The sequence below is a fragment of the Podarcis filfolensis genome (assembly GCF_964270895.1).
Source record: "Podarcis filfolensis genome assembly, chromosome: 6".
Lineage (NCBI taxonomy): Eukaryota > Metazoa > Chordata > Lepidosauria > Squamata > Lacertidae > Podarcis > Podarcis filfolensis.
In genome coordinates this window covers 72,167,194-72,184,538 of record NC_139609.1, presented here as the reverse complement: position 1 = coordinate 72,184,538, position 17,345 = coordinate 72,167,194, and the positions used below count along the sequence as shown (strand labels likewise).

Here is a 17,345-nt window from a genome sequence, read left to right as displayed (position 1 = left end):
GTGGCTGCCAAAAGGGTAGGGAAAGGACAAGGAGAAGACAGCCAAGACTTCCAGACTCCATCCCATTAAGCAAGAGGCTAGATGGTCTTGACTATCTGAGTGCAAACAGTCCCCAAGTATTTAATTCAAGTACTTGCCCCACTGCATCAGTCATTGCACATCAACAGCCACCTGCCAACATGCCCCAAATACTGGGATCTAGAAATATTTCAGGATTTAAGATCCAAGTGTGTGGAGTCAATGTTTAATTTCTAAAGTAAAAGATGACAGCTTATTTGGAAGAATAGGCATGCCCCCTTTTTATGATACCTTTTAATACCTCTAAATCACCACTGTCACTGAGCTCTGTTACTAGAAACCTGGCACTCCTGATTTCTAGAGGAGTGGCATGCCTGTGTCTGTATTTATGTGTATAGGTAAAGGTAAAGGGACCCCTGGCCATTAGGTCCAGTCGTGACCAACTCTGGGGTTGCGGCGCTCATCTCGCTTTATTGGCCGAGGGAGCCGGCGTGCAGCTTCCGGGTCATGTGGCCAGCATGACTAAGCCGCTTCTGGCGAACCAGAGCAGCGCACAGAAATGCCGTTTACCTTCCCACCAGAGCGGTACCTATTTATCTACTTGCACTTTGACGTGCTTTCGAACTGCTAGGTTGGCAGGAGATTTATGTGTATAGACACAAACATATACCTACACAGAGATACATGCACATGTGGGATCTGCAATGTATCCCCCCTCACCTCCAAATAGTAATTCCAGCCTGCCTTGCTCTCCTTCAGGAAACTCCGTTTCCTCTTCCCCATATTTCTTTTCCAACAGTCAACATTGCAGGGCTGCCAGGCATGGTCAGTCATCACTAGACTGTTCGGATGAGGGAGTTTGCCCTCTTTGGTTTTGTTTTTAAAATATGTTTCGTACTTCTCTATACTTTAGGGCAGGCTTGGAGAACCATTGCCCCTCCATAGGTTGCTGTGCTGTCCATTGACCATGCTTGCTGGGGCTGATGGGAGTTTTAGCTCAGCAGCATTCGGAGGGTCAGAGGTTCCCCAATTCTGATTGAGGGTTCTCTCAAGTATGGTGATACCTCCCTCTTGTTTCTCAGTGACCCTGTTTTTGGTTCAAATCCTAATAACACAGTTTAAAAGGCCATGGATTGTTTAATTAGTGGAAGGCCTAGGAGAAGGGGAATGTTTTTGCCTAGCACCTAGAGATATGTAACAAGGCACCAGGCGAGCTTCCCTGAGGAGAGCATTCCATAAGTGGGGAGCCACTGCAGAAAAGGCCCTTTCTTGTGTTGCCACCCTCTGGATGTCTCCTGAAGGAGGCACATGAAGAAGGGCCTCAGATGGTGATCACAGAGTCTGGGTTGGTTCATAAGGGGAGAGGCTTGTTAACAGTACATTTCCGAGCACAATTCAAAGTGTTGGTGCTGACCTCTAAAGCCCTAACTGGCCTCAGTCCAGTATACCTGAAGGAGCGTCTCCACCCCCATTGTTCTGCCCGGACGCTGAGGTTCAGTGCCAAGGGCCTTCTGGCTGTTTCCTCGCTGCGAGAAGCCAAGTTACAGGGAACCGGGCAGAGGGCCTTCTCGGTAGTGGCACCCGCCCTGTGGAACGCCCTCCCACCAGATGTCAAAGAGAAAAACACCTACCAGACTTTTAGAAGACATCTGAAGGCAGCCCTGTTTAGGGAAGCTTTCAATGTTTAATAGATTATTGTGTTTTAATATTCTGTTGGAAGCCACCCAGAGTGGCTGGGGAAACCCAGCCAGATGGGCGGGGTATAAATAATAAATTAATATTATTATTATAGTTCTGAGAGTTATTAGGATACAAACCCCCCCGCCCCATTCCCTTCACAGAGCTACAGTTCCCAGAGTGGTTTAACAGTCAATCTGAGGCCTTAGATATGGTTAATGAATGTGCGGTGGAGCCTGCCATAGATAGTGTAATGACTAATACATTAAAAGCTGGATATCTCTTCTGGCTTAAAAGGATGGGTTCCTGGTGGCATAACTTTAGGAAGCCCCACACATAACCTGCATTCACGCGAACAATTTCATTTCCTGGTGGATCCACCACTGGAAATGTCCTTATTTCATTGCCAGTCAAAGATCTGGCAGCAATTTCGAGCAGCATCCTAGAGGAAACATCTTTCAAGAGACTTCACAGAAAGTCATTTGAAAGAGTACCTATTGAATCGTTCCCTGTTTCAAATGCAGCATCTTCTGTAATCCTTTATTAGCAGCTAGGGATATATGTGATAAGCACACGTGTATTGTTGGGTGATTGAACCAAAGAATGGAGGAACAAAACTAAATTGCCACAAAGCTTCAGACATTTACAGAAGTTGTGTTTAATACTGAAACAGGACAAGGAGGAGATCCCACCTGCCCACAAACTGCATAAAACATACAAGTACCTTTTTGGCACAAGGTTTAGTGAATCTGGAGGTGGTGGTGTTCTGTAACAAAGAGATGAGATTTGCTTGCAAAGATTAGAATAGATTTTGGTAGAGTTATTTTTAGCCTTGGAGTGTTCCAAAACACTTACACCCCACCCAAGAGCCAAAATGAAAGGTGATGTAAGCCCATCTTTGCTCCCCAATGGCAAAACTCCTTCTTCACACTCATTGTGTGAGGGTGTTGGAGAAGCCAAAACATGCATGCTGGGAAACCAGGAGAAAGTGCAAATTGAATGGGAGAGAGTATTTTAGCTCACAGCTTAACACTTTCCTGTAGGCTACTTCTCTTGATATGCTCCTGTTGCCTGGGTCATCGGTATACCAGTGAAGGCAATTTCAACTTGTTTCGCTGTCCTTCACCCTCTGTGACAAAGGGACTGCACAGAATCCAGAGGTGATGTGCAAAAGTGTGTGCAGAGAATGTGCTAGGTATGTCTCAGCTCAAGTTAAAACGTTCTGCAGAAACCAATAGGAAATATTTTCCTTGGCTGTACCACTACAAGCTGTAGGAGTGGGAAACTGCATGTCTCAAGCCAAAAAACAACAACAACAGAGTACAGGTCCACCTTCCTGCACAAAGAAAAATCATGAGAATACTTATCTTTGATGGGGTAGTTTTCTCCATACTCTGACTACTGGCCATGTTGGCTGGGGCTGATGGGATATGTAGTCCAATAACATCTGGAGAGCAACATGTTAGCCACCCCCAACCTGCTGCCTGAAGTGGTGCAGTCCAACAAAGTTTCACCACTTAGCATATAAATTGGCCCAGAGATTAGAAACTAGTCAGTAAACATTGAATGGCTGAAGACAGGTGTAGGTGCTCATGCAGACCAACAGCTAACACTGGTTTTACTTGATTGTGGTAAGCCAGGAGCAGTGAAGGGAAACATCTTTGATTCAGTTCCCATTTAAAGGCAAATCCACCTGACTGGCACTTTACAAAACAATGTGCAAACTAAAACACAACCGTCCTTAGGAATCCTCACTTCTTGAATTTTGCAATGCAGTTCTCCAACCAAGTATTATGTACAAAAATGCATATAATAGGGGAAAGTGTGCATAAAAATACATGTGAGTGAAAACAACATACAAAAAAGGAAACATTAAAGGATATTGCTTTGCAGAAATAGGCACGTTGGGCAAAATTGCATACAAAAATGTGCATATAAGCACAAATCTGTACAAAAGTGCTGATGAGTTTTCATGATGACTTTTTAAAAAAAATCACAAACTGATGTGGAAATATGGAGAATTAAATATTGGGAGAATGAGAAACTGAGGAAATAAAACTGACAAACTTGCCCGTCAGTAGCCAGGAGTAGCTAACCAGTGGCCTTGCCTGGACTATTTCAGATTAATCAGTAGTCCTCCATATGTTCTTGGACTCCAACTCCCATCAGTCCCAGTTTGCATGATCAATGGCCAAGTATGATGGGTGTTGTAGCCCAATAACACCTGAAACCATCCCATGTTAAGCATTCTTGCACTTATTGCTATTATACCAATGAAGAAAATGAAGGTTTTTCTGAATGACCTCTTCTCTAAAATTGGAAAGCTGTTCTTGTGAATTATAAATGACTTTCCCAGTGAAATGTGGAAAGACATACAAGAGCATTAAATAAAAACCCACACTTTCCCAGATTATTAAATGCTTTAACTGGGCATTTATCCTCTGTTTTGTTTTTTGGTTTTTTTGCCATTCTCAATCAATTACTTAGAAAAGAAATTGTGTTATGCAAAAAGTCCCGGGTTAATCTGTGCCTTCTCCATTTTAAAACAAACAACAACCTTAAGTATCCAGATTGGAAAAGATAATCTGCCAAAGATCTCAGGGTCCTAACCCCTCACCCCCACCCTGGGAATGTTATAAAACACTGTCATTTGCAAGTGATGCTATACTGCTTAAGGGGAAAAAACTGAAGGGCTTTTGGACCTGTATGCTCAAATAAACCTAAGAGGCTTGTAATTGCTAGCCAGAACTTTGACTGCAGTAGTGTAGCACTCAAGAGCTGAAAGGGGGCTGTGAAAAGGAGGATATGGAACCTGAATTTGCCAAGTCATAAGAAACCCCATACCGGCACTAGGGAACCTTCAGCCCATGGGCCAAATTTGGCCCCCCAGCATTGGGCCTGTGAGACCATTCCCCCCAAACCATGCCCACCTACCCCAGGTTCAATTCCCCATTATCTCCAAGTACAGCAGTGGGGGCCCTGTTTGAAACTCCCAACCCTATAATCTAGGGAGAGTTGCAGTCAGTCCATGTAGACAGTAGTGAGCTAGATGGACCAATGATATGACTCAGTAAAAGGCAGCTTCCTGTGTAAGCAGCAATAAATGAGTTAATTGCTGCTGTGCCAAGGCACTTTTTTATTTTCAAACTATAAAAGGACAAGAACAGGGAGATACAGCTCATTTTGCACGCAGAGAACAGCTTCTTATATTACAGAGAGGCTATGAGAACTACTCCTCCCCTTGTGCGCTTCTTTGTAGTGTCTGAGATATTCCCTGCCCCCGTGCACATTTCACCACACTGGGCAGGGAGAGGCGGGGGAGCGTTGAGGTCCAATTTGGACATACATTAAGAAAAAGTAAGGCAAAACACAAGCTCTTTGAGCTTCTGTCCTACATTAAAGCAGGGTGTCTGCTAGCATCTTTTTCACTGCTGCAGAGTTGAAGCTGCCATGCATTGATGCACATTTGTTGCTTCCCGAAACAGCGGAAGAATATGCAGCACAGCACTCCCCAAAGTACTGTAATATCCTGCTACATAAGACAAGCTCGTACGCTGGCCATCTCAATGATCCGTCCAGCTCAGCATTCTGTCTACCCACACAGACCACATTAGGTGGCTGATGTCTCCAGGAAGTTTGCAAGCAGTGCAATGGAGCAATGTTGACCCCCTGTTGCTAACGCTCAGCATCTAGCAGCCAGAAGTAATGGCTCTGAAAATGGATTATTTCACTAATAGATTTGCCCTCCATGTAGTTATCAAAGCCAGTAGTCCAACTATTTCACACCCAGGTCTCAACTGTAAGCCTGCAGCATGGAAACTACTTCAATATTTTATTTTTACTATCTATGTCCATATTTCCTCTTTTTAATAATCCCTCTCTTCTTCCCTCCCCATTCTTAATTTTTAAAAGCTTTTTTTTAATAGAAAACAGCACAGCACTCCTTAGGACAGGATATATTCTGTTGTGGGATATTATCTGCCAGTTGAACACTAAAGATTTACACTTTTAAAACTGAAAGCAAAAGTTATTTATGCTAGTTGGGAAACAACATGACCAGTAACAATTCCAGAACTGCGCTGCTGATGCTCTCTACAAAGACTTAATTTTGTGTGTGTGTGATACCACCTATCCTCCAAGGAGCTCAAGGGGGTGTACATAGCTCTCTCTTTCTCCAGTGTATCCTCACAACAACCCAGTGAGGTAGGTTGGACTGAGAAATAGTGGTTGGCCCAAGGTCACCCAGTGAGCTTTATGTGTGTACAGTGGTACCTCTGGTTGCGAACGGGATCCGTTCTGGAGCCCCGTTCGCAACATGAGCAGAACACAACCCGCATATGCGTGTGCGCTGGTCATGATTTGCTGGTTCTTCACATGTGCGTGACATCATTTTGCGCGTCTGCGCATGCGTGAGCAGCAAAACCTGGAAGGAACCTTTCCAGTACTTCCAGGTCGCCGCGGGATGTATCCTGAAAGAACGTGACATGAAGCGGACGTAACAAGAGGTATGACTGTATGGGGATTTGAACCCTCGCCTTCTGGGTCTTTTGAAATGCCATCATTGTACCCTCTGATTCTGATCTTAAGGATGGCCTGTTACACATCACCAAAATAGAGGAAATGTGCCACCAAGAAAGAGTCCGCAGATCTATGTAACATTTTCATATGCCAGTTCATATATAGAAAGATGCAAATTTGTAATTAATTACTGTACTTCAGGTGGCAATGCAACACATCTCACCATTGTGGAGAAGACTGTAACCAAGTGACCTCTGTGCCCACTCCCAGGTTAAGTATTGGAAGACCCTCCTGCTTTCCAGAGAGCCAGTGTGGTGTAGTGGTTAAGAGCGATAGACCCGTAATCTGGGGAACCGGGTTCGCGTCTCTGCTCCTCCACATGCAGCTGCTGGGTGACCTTGGGCTAGTCACACTTCTTTGAAGTCTCTCAGCTCCACTCACCTCACAGAATGTTTGTTGTGGGCAAGGAAGGGAAAGGAGAATGTTAGCCGCTTTGAGACTCCTTCGGGTAGTGATAAAGCGGGATATCAAATCCAAACTCTTCTTCTTCTTCTTCCCTTCTAATGGTTCTTTTATCTTTAAACTGGATCTGGACTGGACAGCCCTGAAAACCAAGCATGCCTTCAATCAGAGTACTGTCCTCTGTAAAGTAGGACACATGGCCACCTTGCTGGTGCTCAGGCTTTGAGTGTCATCATTTATGTGGCCGAAACAAGACCACCCAAGAGGGAGGTATCAACACAGAAGGCTGGGGCAGGGGAGAACAGGAAGCCCAGAACAGCCCAGCGAAGACCAAGGTACTCAGTGATGATGGCTAATTGTTGGGGAAGTGAGGGAGATAGGAATGGCATGGCTGGAATCCTGACAGTAGCACTGCAACGTTTTCTTGCTCCCGATAAAAGGAAAACAACAAGCCCCAAGCCCTCTGTTTCAAAGCTTACAGCCTGACATTTCTGTTGCATTCCTGACGCAGCACCTCTTGAGTACTGGACTTGGCTGCTTAAGACTGTGTACTTCACCTCATGCTGATCAAAGTTTCTGCTTCTGTTTATTATAGATTTCTGGTGTGTGTATGTGCATGTTTCCCCCCGCCCTCCCCATCGCCCTTTCCTCAAGTGTGTGTGTGATTCATGCCTTTGGGGAAGCTCAATTCAGAGGCAGCTGCTGCTTCTCAGTGGGGCTCCTGTTTCCACCCAGCCATGCGGCTCAGTTTGACAGGCACCCACAGATCTTAAGCCTTTGGCCAAGGTCAAGTCACCTACTGAGCCAAGGACTCAAGAATAGACAAGATGCCAGCTAAAGATCCCCCAATCTGCAGCGTTCTACTGGCTCTCTGCCAACTCTGTCTCATTAGCCCCACTTTAATGGCTGCTTGCTTAGTTTGCAGAGTTCTTTGCCTGCTCCGTGAGGAAAACACTTGGTCGATTTTGGAAGCATGATATGGCTGAAAGGAGAGAAATAGGCGAAGTGCTTTTCCTATGAGTTTTGCCTTCCCACCCCAAAACATCCCCCCAACAGAGAGCTGGACTACTTGACAGTCTAGCTGAACTATATTTTTGCAAAGAGAAAAACATTAGCCAAGTGCCCTATATCATTATTATTATTATTATTATTATTATTATTATTATATTTTATTTTCACCTTTTACATGTATAAAATGTCATAAAAACAGCTAGAAATAGTCGGTACAAAAAAGAACTGAAGCTAAATTTAGAAACCAATGCAAAATGAACATCTAAGGCAGAGACCTTTCCATCTAGCAGGAAAGTCTTTCCAAAACAAAAATGGCTTGAGTTGTTTCTGGAAAATACAGAGAATGTGTAGCTATTGTAACTCAACATATAGGCCTATTTATGTGTAAACTAACGCTTATCATAATTAACCCCTATTGAGATTCTCCCAAATTAATCCCAGGTGATGTGGGGAGGGGAGAGAGAGAGACAGAGCCACAGCAGCAGTCCCTGCCTCCAACTGGGAATCCCACTACCATTAACTTGAAGGTCTGTCTAGAGCAAGAAAGGCCAATGTGATGGTCTCCAGATGTCACTGGACTACAGCTCCCATTATCCCTGTTGATTGGTCATGCTGGCTGGGACTGATGGGAGCTGTAGTCCAACAACATTGAGACAGCACCCTAGTATAGAGCCTCTTCACGTACAGCTTCACATGCATAGACTTTATGGAGAACTTCAAATGAATGTATGTATGTCAGGGCAGGGGTGTAGCATGGGGGCTTCTGGGGCTATTGCCCCAGGTGCATTGGGAAGGGGCACGCTGCTCATGGTGCCCTCCCTGAGCCAGTCCTGCACCGCTTTGTGAGGCTGGGATCTGATCAGATCCCAGCCTCGCAAAGCCGTTTGGGGAGGGCGGCATGAGAAGGCTGGGATCCAGGGCCCATGGCTGTTGTGTTCTTCTCATGCACCCTCACCAAGCTGCTTTGGGAGGAGTGTTTCCATAGCATGGCTCAAATCTTTCAAATGACTGCTCTTAAAAGGCATAGCGCTGATCTACCACCCGAAATAGTGACCTCCTCCAGCTGCAAGCCTTAGACTATCTTACAGAGTTACAGGTTGTGTGGACCTGATGTCTAGAACCAGGAAAATGTTTTGTAAGATATGCTTACAAAACATCACAGATCATCACAAGCCAAAGCCTAGTCCCCATGAGCAATGACCTGGCCTGACAGCAGCCAAAAGATTCCATCAGTAAAACAGAATGAGACATCTTGTCACTCTTTTCAGGTGAGGATGTGTCGCTAAAGAAGGCAAGCAGTGAATCTGGTCACAATCTGCTTGGACGTTCTTCTACCCAGCAAGCTCCATGGAAAGGAACACAATGCTTTTGCTCATCTGTTATTTCTCCTAATGAGGCTTGTTGAGGAAAGGAACATCCTGGTTAATTGTGCCTTCTATCAGGTAGTGGGAGGGATGGAATGGCTTTCGATACTGTGTGAAGAATAGGCTTTCCACCTGTGGCATGTAGAGGAGTGCGTAAAGCATATGTCTTATCCTACATCGGGACATTAAAACTTGAGATCCTGTAAGCCAGCCAAGCCTGACCAGATGGCCCATCAATATCATTTCCCACTTCTAATGATGGTGGCCCAAATACCTAGCAATTCTAAAGAAAGCAGGCATGAAAATGCAATAATGCACCTGCCTACCCCAGCTATTTCTGCAAGGATGAAAGCATCTCTTTGCTCTGGGGTAGGAGCTAATTGCTTGCAGCAATCAGGAAGGAAGATTTGATGGCTATTATCTTAGCATGAATAGCTGCAAATGCTCTTACTAATGTGGGATTGTGTGCAGAGGACTCTGTGTTCCTCCTCTCCTATATACATATTTATGGGCAGATCCATATGGATGTTCCAGAGCACAGAAGCATGACTGATGCTCCTGAATTGTCCTTGACCTTTCTGCTTGTCCAATTAGCTTTGCTGAGGGGGTGGGGGGAGATGGAATCATGGCCCATTGCTATGCTGCCCCAACTGCCTACACCCTTCAAGTCGCTTGCATCTTCTCTCGACGACTTCCTCATTCACGGCCTTATCATTGCAATCGCAGGGAGCTTGAGAGTGCCTCGCAGCTGCTTGCTTCTAAACTCTGGAGTGCCTAATGCACAATAGCATGATGAGGAATGGAAAAGGAGCCAAGCCAAAGCCCTTGGCAAGCCGGGATTTGTAAGGGAGGAAAAGAATAAAAGAATAACGTTGCCTTTCATATATTTCCGCAAGCACTTATCAAGTCATAGCTCTTTCATGCTCCAGTAGTTCCGACTGTGATATGAGGCTAGATCCAGCCTCATAAAACTCATAGGCAACATTATCAGGAACAAATTCATAAGGGAAGGGAAGAAAGTTACTTGATCCCTTTATACATGTTTTTCTTACAGTTGGATTCTTGGATCTAAGCTTGTTTAGTCCCATTGATTTCAGTTAGATTAAATCAGCTTAAATCTAAGTGCTTCTGGTTTAATTGGGTATGAATCAGGCTACTGAAATCCTTCTTGCACCTCTAACCCAAACTGGCTCTTAATATTGATCTCCGAGGTTTCCTTTAAAGAATGATTAATCTATGGGTTTTCGAGGTGATTCTAGAGCTCTCTCCCATTTATAAAGTTGGGGGTAAAGTGACTGAATGAAGAGTGCATAGATTTTTCACTCATTTGGATCCATGACTTCATATGCCCTCAAGCAAGCGGCAAGATATTTTGAAATTCCCAGCTAATTAGAATGAGTTGATGGTGCTAGATGAGAACAACTGGAAACATATTTCATGGGTGTCAGCTTAATAGGCTGGGAGATCTACAGATTCATCTATGAAACTGAGCAGATTTTCTTCTCAGATTGTGAGGGGAGGGGAATAGTCAAAAGAGAGCAATTTAAACCTATTCTGCTTTGACTGTCCCAGTTTATATGTATCCTGGATACCATAATGTCCATTTGATCTGCCAGTGGTGTTTATGTTTACAACTGGGACCTGTTAAACAATGTTGCAACATGAAGTACACCTTCTTCAGTATCCCAGCCATTCTGCCCCCCTCCAGCCATGGTTTCCTGCCTGACACCCCCTAAAACAGCCAATAGGTATTCTATAGGCACTGAGCATGCTCAGTGTTGTTGTTTTAAGTTCTCCCCCCACCTTATCCTTTTTCTGTTTATTTATTTTTAACTTCTGCAAAGCTTGGGGTTCCTCTCAAGCCTACAGGTGCCTGTTTCTTGTACGCTGGTGCACGTTTTGGCTGCATAAACAAAAACACTTCTGCCTAAAGATTGGAAAGAAAGCATGTTCCATCCGTTACAACCTGTCTGTTTGTCTTTCTTTGACTCTAGGGCAATCTCCCAAAGGAGAGAGCGTGACCAAGGAACAGAGTTGAACCATCCACAACACCATCCTCCAGAAGCAATGCTCTAGGAAAACTTTGCACCATGAAGGGGTTAGGAGATAACAGAAGCCGCCATCTCTCTGATAACCTGGACTCCCCCCAAGACTCTCTTTATGCCACCCAAGACAGGAATCCCTATCTCCTCAGCCCCACAGACTCCTACACAATGGACCCTCGATTCCCCACGCCCAACTCTCTCCACAGCGATTGCCTCCTTCCACTCAACAACCAGATTTCCAACAGCAGCACATTTCCACGGATCCATTACAACTCTCACTTTGAAGTGCCCGATGAGAATCCCTTTCCAAGCCATGCCCAAGCCACCAAGATCAACAGGCTCCCTGCCAACCTCCTGGACCAGTTTGAGAAGCAGCTACCTGTCCACAGAGATGGCTTCAGCACCCTCCAGTTCCAGAGAACCTCTGACGCCAAACACCGGAGCGAGAGCCCTGGGAGGATCCGGCACTTGGTTCACTCCGTCCAAAAGCTTTTTGCCAAGTCCCAATCTCTGGAAGGTGCGTCCAAAGGCAGCATGAATGGCAAGAAAGGCACGGAGGACTCAAAGCAGAACCGCAGGAGCAAAAGTAAGGACCGGGCAAAAACCACCGAGACAAAACGCAGGACCAGATCCAACATATCGGGCTGGTGGAGCTCAGATGACAATCTAGACAGCGACACCTGCAACTATCGCAACCCTATGGGCCTCATGACCCTAGGCAGACAGCCTGATCACAGCCAGCCTAGGTACTTCATGCATGCTTACAACACCATCAGCGAACATATGCTGAAATCCTCCAAGAGCAATAATGACCTCAAGGTCACCCCCTGTGCCAACATCCCCATCAGCAGCGAGTCCAACTACATCAAGAGAGGCTCCTGGTCCACGCTCACACTCAGCCATGCACGGGAAATGTGCCAAAAGGCTTCCGCTACCATCGATAGAGCTTTGCTGAAATCCAAGTCCTGCCATCAAGATTTAGCCTATCAGTACTTGCAGGTGGGTGCTGTGCTCATTGCATGAATGTTTCATAAAGGGCACTCTGATTCACTGTGGCCAGCGGTCTTGTTTGCAGGGAAGTAGCAGGGTTGCAGCAAAATAAATAATTCATTCTGTGTTTCCATCCATTCAAGCCATCCTACCCTATTTTTGCATGGTCACAAATAGAGCTTGATGGGAAATTTATAATGGAGGCTTTCCTATTCAGGTTAGACTCGGGAAGAAATATTCTAGTCTGAACTCCCCAGTTATGACAAAAGTAATAACTCAGGGTCCCTTCAGACTGTCAGTATCTTGCAAGACAGATTCAAGTGCATACTAGAAACTTAGATTTGCACATTTAAAGTGTGCACCATAAAGGATTACACTAGGTGGATAACTATTTAGGTAATGTAGAGATATGCCTGGACAAGATCTGAACAGCTTGCTCTCCTTAGGTGGGGAAAAGCATCCCATTAAGACTTTTGCTCGCCACTTATAAAGCCCACTATCAGCTATTCTCTCTTACATAAGGGACTCCACTAAACTCATCCAATCATTTTGACCATTTTAGCATTCTTACAGTCAGAGTCACTGAAGGGTTAGATGCAATCCTGTGAACTCATTTGGACGAACACCGTGAGAGTATAAAATACAGAGGTTTAAAATCAAGCAAGGGACCATGTTATCCGTGGCTGCTCTCAGACATTTCACTGATTAGAAAGGGGCAAATTTTCTTCTGTGTTAATAAAGATATACGTAGGAACTGTGCTTGATCTGAAGAAGAAAAAGTTCTGTGTCTTTACCCTATCAAATTTGTTTCCTCTTAAGGGAGGCCTATTTCTCAGTCTAAGAGACAATGAACCTGTGGCAACTGGAAATAACTCCCTAGAACATCTCCATTAACTTTGTCTGTCAGTGTGATTTTATTGGAGAGTTTCAGTATCTGAAACTGTGTTAAATAACAAGACAGAAGTAGATGACAGGGAGAAAACGTTTAACAAGCCTCTGAAGCCTTTTTCTACCAAAGATGTTGGAGCAGTTATTTGTACTTATGGAATCCCTTAAGGACCTTTGACATGAGGCACACAAAGTTTCTTATCAAGCTACATTCACATTACTTGACATTTTTTTCCTTCCAATTCCAATGAAAATTTATTTATTAAAAATCAAAAGGCCATGATTCATGATGTGAGTGTCCTCACTCGCATACACATACAGTGGTACCTCAGGTTACATACGCATCAGGTAACAGACTCCGCTAACCCAGAAGTAGTGCTTCAGGTTAAGAACTTTGCTTCAGGATGAGAAAAGAAATTGTGCTCCGGCGGCGCAGCAGCAGCAGGAGGCCCCATTAGCTAAAGTGGTGCTTCAGGTTAACAACAGTTTCAGGTTAAGTACGGACCTCCGGAATGAATTAAGTACTTAACCTGAGGTACCACTGTAGTTGGAAAGGTTTTTGTTTTTTTACTTATCAGGGATCAGTTGTGGGAAAGTAATAAAAGGAATCATCTTTAAGAACACAAAAGCATTATTTGAATAAAGTACTAGGTGGCATAAGATACACACCTATAGAGTTCGGGCAACTCCCCGTTTCCGAGGGGCTTGCATTCCAGGTCAAAGCATGTTTCATAAACCCACCCAACGCCATCACACCCTGCCCCCATTACACCCATTCTGCCCCCATTCTTCCCTCTTCTGGATACAAAAGGATCTGTGCAGCAGTGGTCATGCATCAAGTGGACTCTCCTAAAATGGTTGCCATCTGTAATACAAAAATGTTAACTGAATGTTGTCCTTGAGACATAAAAGCACATTATTGACAGTATAATGTAAAAAGCTTCCCTGGACATAAGTTAACCCAGCTTTTGTTCCTAAATGGTTGAGTTGAGTTCCCCCTCCTGCGGTTCTTGCAAATAAAAATTAGGGAGAGACTTTACTCAAATGAAGACCTACTTAGAAAAGTACTGTCATTTGTATTTTCTATTCCATTTGTGTCAAAACATTACAATTATAGGCAAGTGCAGAAAACTCCCAATTGATTGACATTAAATGAAAGATATAAGCAGGATATCAAAGCTGCTTAAAAATAATTCATCAGAAGCCCTGTGAACCTCCTCACTCTGCCCTGCTACTGACATCAATTGGCCAGATCCTTGAAGTGTGAAATAAGTTCCTTATTTCTCAATGGCCCTTGTTTCCTTTCCTGTGAGACGTGCTTGAATAACATACCGTAATTGGATCTTGCATATGAGTTTGTCTTGGAAGAAAGGGCTTCTGATCCAAATGCATTGATGCTAAATTGGATAATTCCGGGTGTGATTCCAGTTTCTGCAGATCCTGAGTCCCCTCCCCCCCCCAAAAAAAGCCACTATACTTAGTTACGTTATATTGGGCATCAGTATAAAGCAGCTCAGGATTCAGTCTCATTCTCCAACACAATTAAGTCATACAAGACACAAAGCTAAGTGCAGTTAACAGTCACTGTTTAAATGGCAGCAGAGCATGGGTGAGGAGAGGAGAGGTTTAACTCTTTCTCTCCATTTTCCAAACCCACCATTGCATTTCAAGGGAAACTCCCAAATCACACTTGTGGAGTCTTCTGAATTGCATATAGCAGCTTCAGAGTGGAATTTTTTGTTAGGATTGTGCTAGGGAGGGAAAGAGTTAAGATTCCTTTCCTCATCCCCCACAATCCAGAGGCAGCTCAGGCTTCCCCTCTGCTGCTATTTACATAACAAAATCCATGTGCCTCTTAATTGCATTAAAGCAATACATATGATGTATAGTTAGGACACTAACCTCTTAAGCCAGTGCTACTCAGCCCAACAATCCCTGTTTCATACAGTATAGGAGAGTTTCATGCATCCCTAAACCCCAAACAGCATCTGCTTCAATACAGGCACACATATATGACAGGATCACAGCAGCTATGGATGTCGCCTCTGTTTATTGCTGTGATTGTTGCTGCTGCTGTTTGCAATGGAAATCGGATCTGCCATAAGATAACTTCAATTCACCACTGGACAACGGGGCTCCATAAAATACCCCCCCCCAAAAAAAAAAAAAAATAATCAGTGGCTTTTTTTAGTTTGCTGTGAGTTTGACTCACTGTTAAGGTATTGGCTGGAAGTATTTGTGATAAGGCAGAGGGTGGCAGGTGGTGTTATTCTGCCTTCCCCAAGCCACAAGAAGTAAAAATAAGCCTTTGCATAATTGGTTTCCTTTAAAAGAGACTCCAGGCATGTTTATAACAATTGTGAACCCCCTTACATGTACATTAAGGAGCTGTTTTAGGGCACAAGATCCCAGGTGTCTAGAGCCAAGGATTTGGGCATCAAGAGGTCTACCCTCCTTATTCCTTGATGTACGGGATCAGCAGCTTGCAAGCAGAGGGAGTCTACTGCTGGCCTGATCTCTGCTGTTCTCCAGCACCACCACTGAAGATGGCCAGAGAGTATACTGCAGTTTCAGTTGAGCAGGAGCTCATGACCAGAGGAGCTAATAGGATACCATTGGCTTCTCTGGGCCTGCCTCCTTAGTCCCGGCTGCTTATAGTAGCTTTGCGACTATTACTAGGCTTCAAAATACTATGAGCTGTAAGTACACAAGCCTAAATTCACACACACACACACACACTCACCCCTTCACTGCAAATATATTCTTTTTTCCAAGACACTTATCTAAAGCTTTTGTCCTTTAAGAAAAACCTTTGAATTCCAATCATCCGAGCAGATCCTTGATTACAGTGAATCGTATGAATGATTCTTCTCAACCCACCTTGCTCCAGGGAGATGTTATTGCTTACAAACATAACTTGATCATTACCATATATTTCCAAAGCCCTCCAGCTTTGTTGCCTCACCAGGTTTTGTGATTTTTGCACTTTGCTGAACTCTTTCAAATGTTTGACACATGAGAATCTTAGCTTTTGTACTGAGAGGCACATTTCTATCTTCCATGGGTTTATCTTTGGGTTAGTCAGCACAATCCTTTAAAATATGACTGAGCTATCGTTTTCCTTTGCATTGATGTTATGGGAATCCTTCATAGCACAATAAGCAGTCCCTGTGGAATGGATTGGGGGTGGGGTAATGTCTTGCTGGGGTACGCTATCCGTTTTGGGGACATGAAAATGCACATCCTTTATATTGGGAGGGGATGTGTGCACAGCCTTCAGAAAATTAGGCAGGTTTTTTAAAAATGCAATAATTTAATGTGATTCCTCCACCTATAATCTAAATTGGCACAGTCCCAGGAATACTGTACCATGTTATTACCATGTGGTTTTTGAGGGGCATTTGTTTTATGCAGAGCTGCATTGTTATAGAACCCTTATAGAAAGTCACATCTAGCAAATCTAGATGGTAAAGCTGATAAAGCCTTGAAACAATAGTGATGAGACTATTATTATTCTTAATATTAATATTAGTATTATTAATCACTTCCCATGAAATTACCTCAAAGCGATTAATGATTTTAAAAGTCCCAGATTCAACCCATCGTGCTAGCAGAAGCCAACACTAGAGCTCACACTAGTGCAATGGGTTCCCCCCCATGTCCCCTGTTCCTCCCCCAAATCCCCTCTGAAAGGTCAAGTGATCCCACCACCCCACAGAACAATGCACAGGCAGAGAAGAGGAAGAATCATTCTGTCTGGGAAACAGAACAGAAGGATCAGAAGAGTGCAGGATTGAACTCCTCCCATTAAGAATTAAAATGACTTAAGAAGATAAGAGCCCTGAAGGATCAGACCCATTGCCTATCTAGTCCAGCATCCTCTTTCCAGTAGTGCTCTATGGAAAGGCTACTAGCAGGAGAAGCATGCAACGTCCTTAACCTACTATTGTTCCCCAGTAACTGGTAATTCACAGCACAGTTGTCTACGTTTCTATGCGGAGATAAGCTCCCTTGAGTCCAGAAGGATTTCCTCCCAGGGAACTGAAGCTTCTAAGCCTGGGCATCCTCCAAGTTTGGATACTGTGGGATAAAATGGGCACAGAGAGAGGTCATGCCCTCTGTTGACTAATCATCTCTACCAAGGACATGCACAAAAACAAAGTAGGTGCATTGACTTTGTGTCTGTTCTTACATTTTACGTTGCTTTTAAATTTGTTTCCAGTGCCGCACACACCACTCTAGAAGCTGGGGAAACAGTGCAGTGACTGAAATGACCTAACCTTGCCTCACAAGAGACTTCTGTGCCCTGAGCAGTCAGCTGGAAACCACTAGACAGGAGCGCAGTGCCACAGTTGTGCATTTCAGGATTATT

The 17,345-nt window shown here is 44.2% G+C and overlaps 1 protein-coding gene across 3 annotated transcripts in view; it reads left to right on the top strand.

The window, feature by feature from the left end:
* DLGAP4 (DLG associated protein 4) overlaps positions 1-17,345 on the top strand; it is a 334,263-nt gene that overhangs the window by 213,585 nt on the left and 103,333 nt on the right. For all 3 annotated transcript variants that reach the window (XM_083618458.1, XM_083618469.1, XM_083618468.1), the window contains one exon: positions 11,045-12,094. In XM_083618458.1, the coding sequence (XP_083474584.1) occupies positions 11,141-12,094 (954 nt within the window). In that variant the 5' untranslated portion in view covers positions 11,045-11,140. The remainder of the gene's footprint in view (positions 1-11,044; positions 12,095-17,345) is intronic.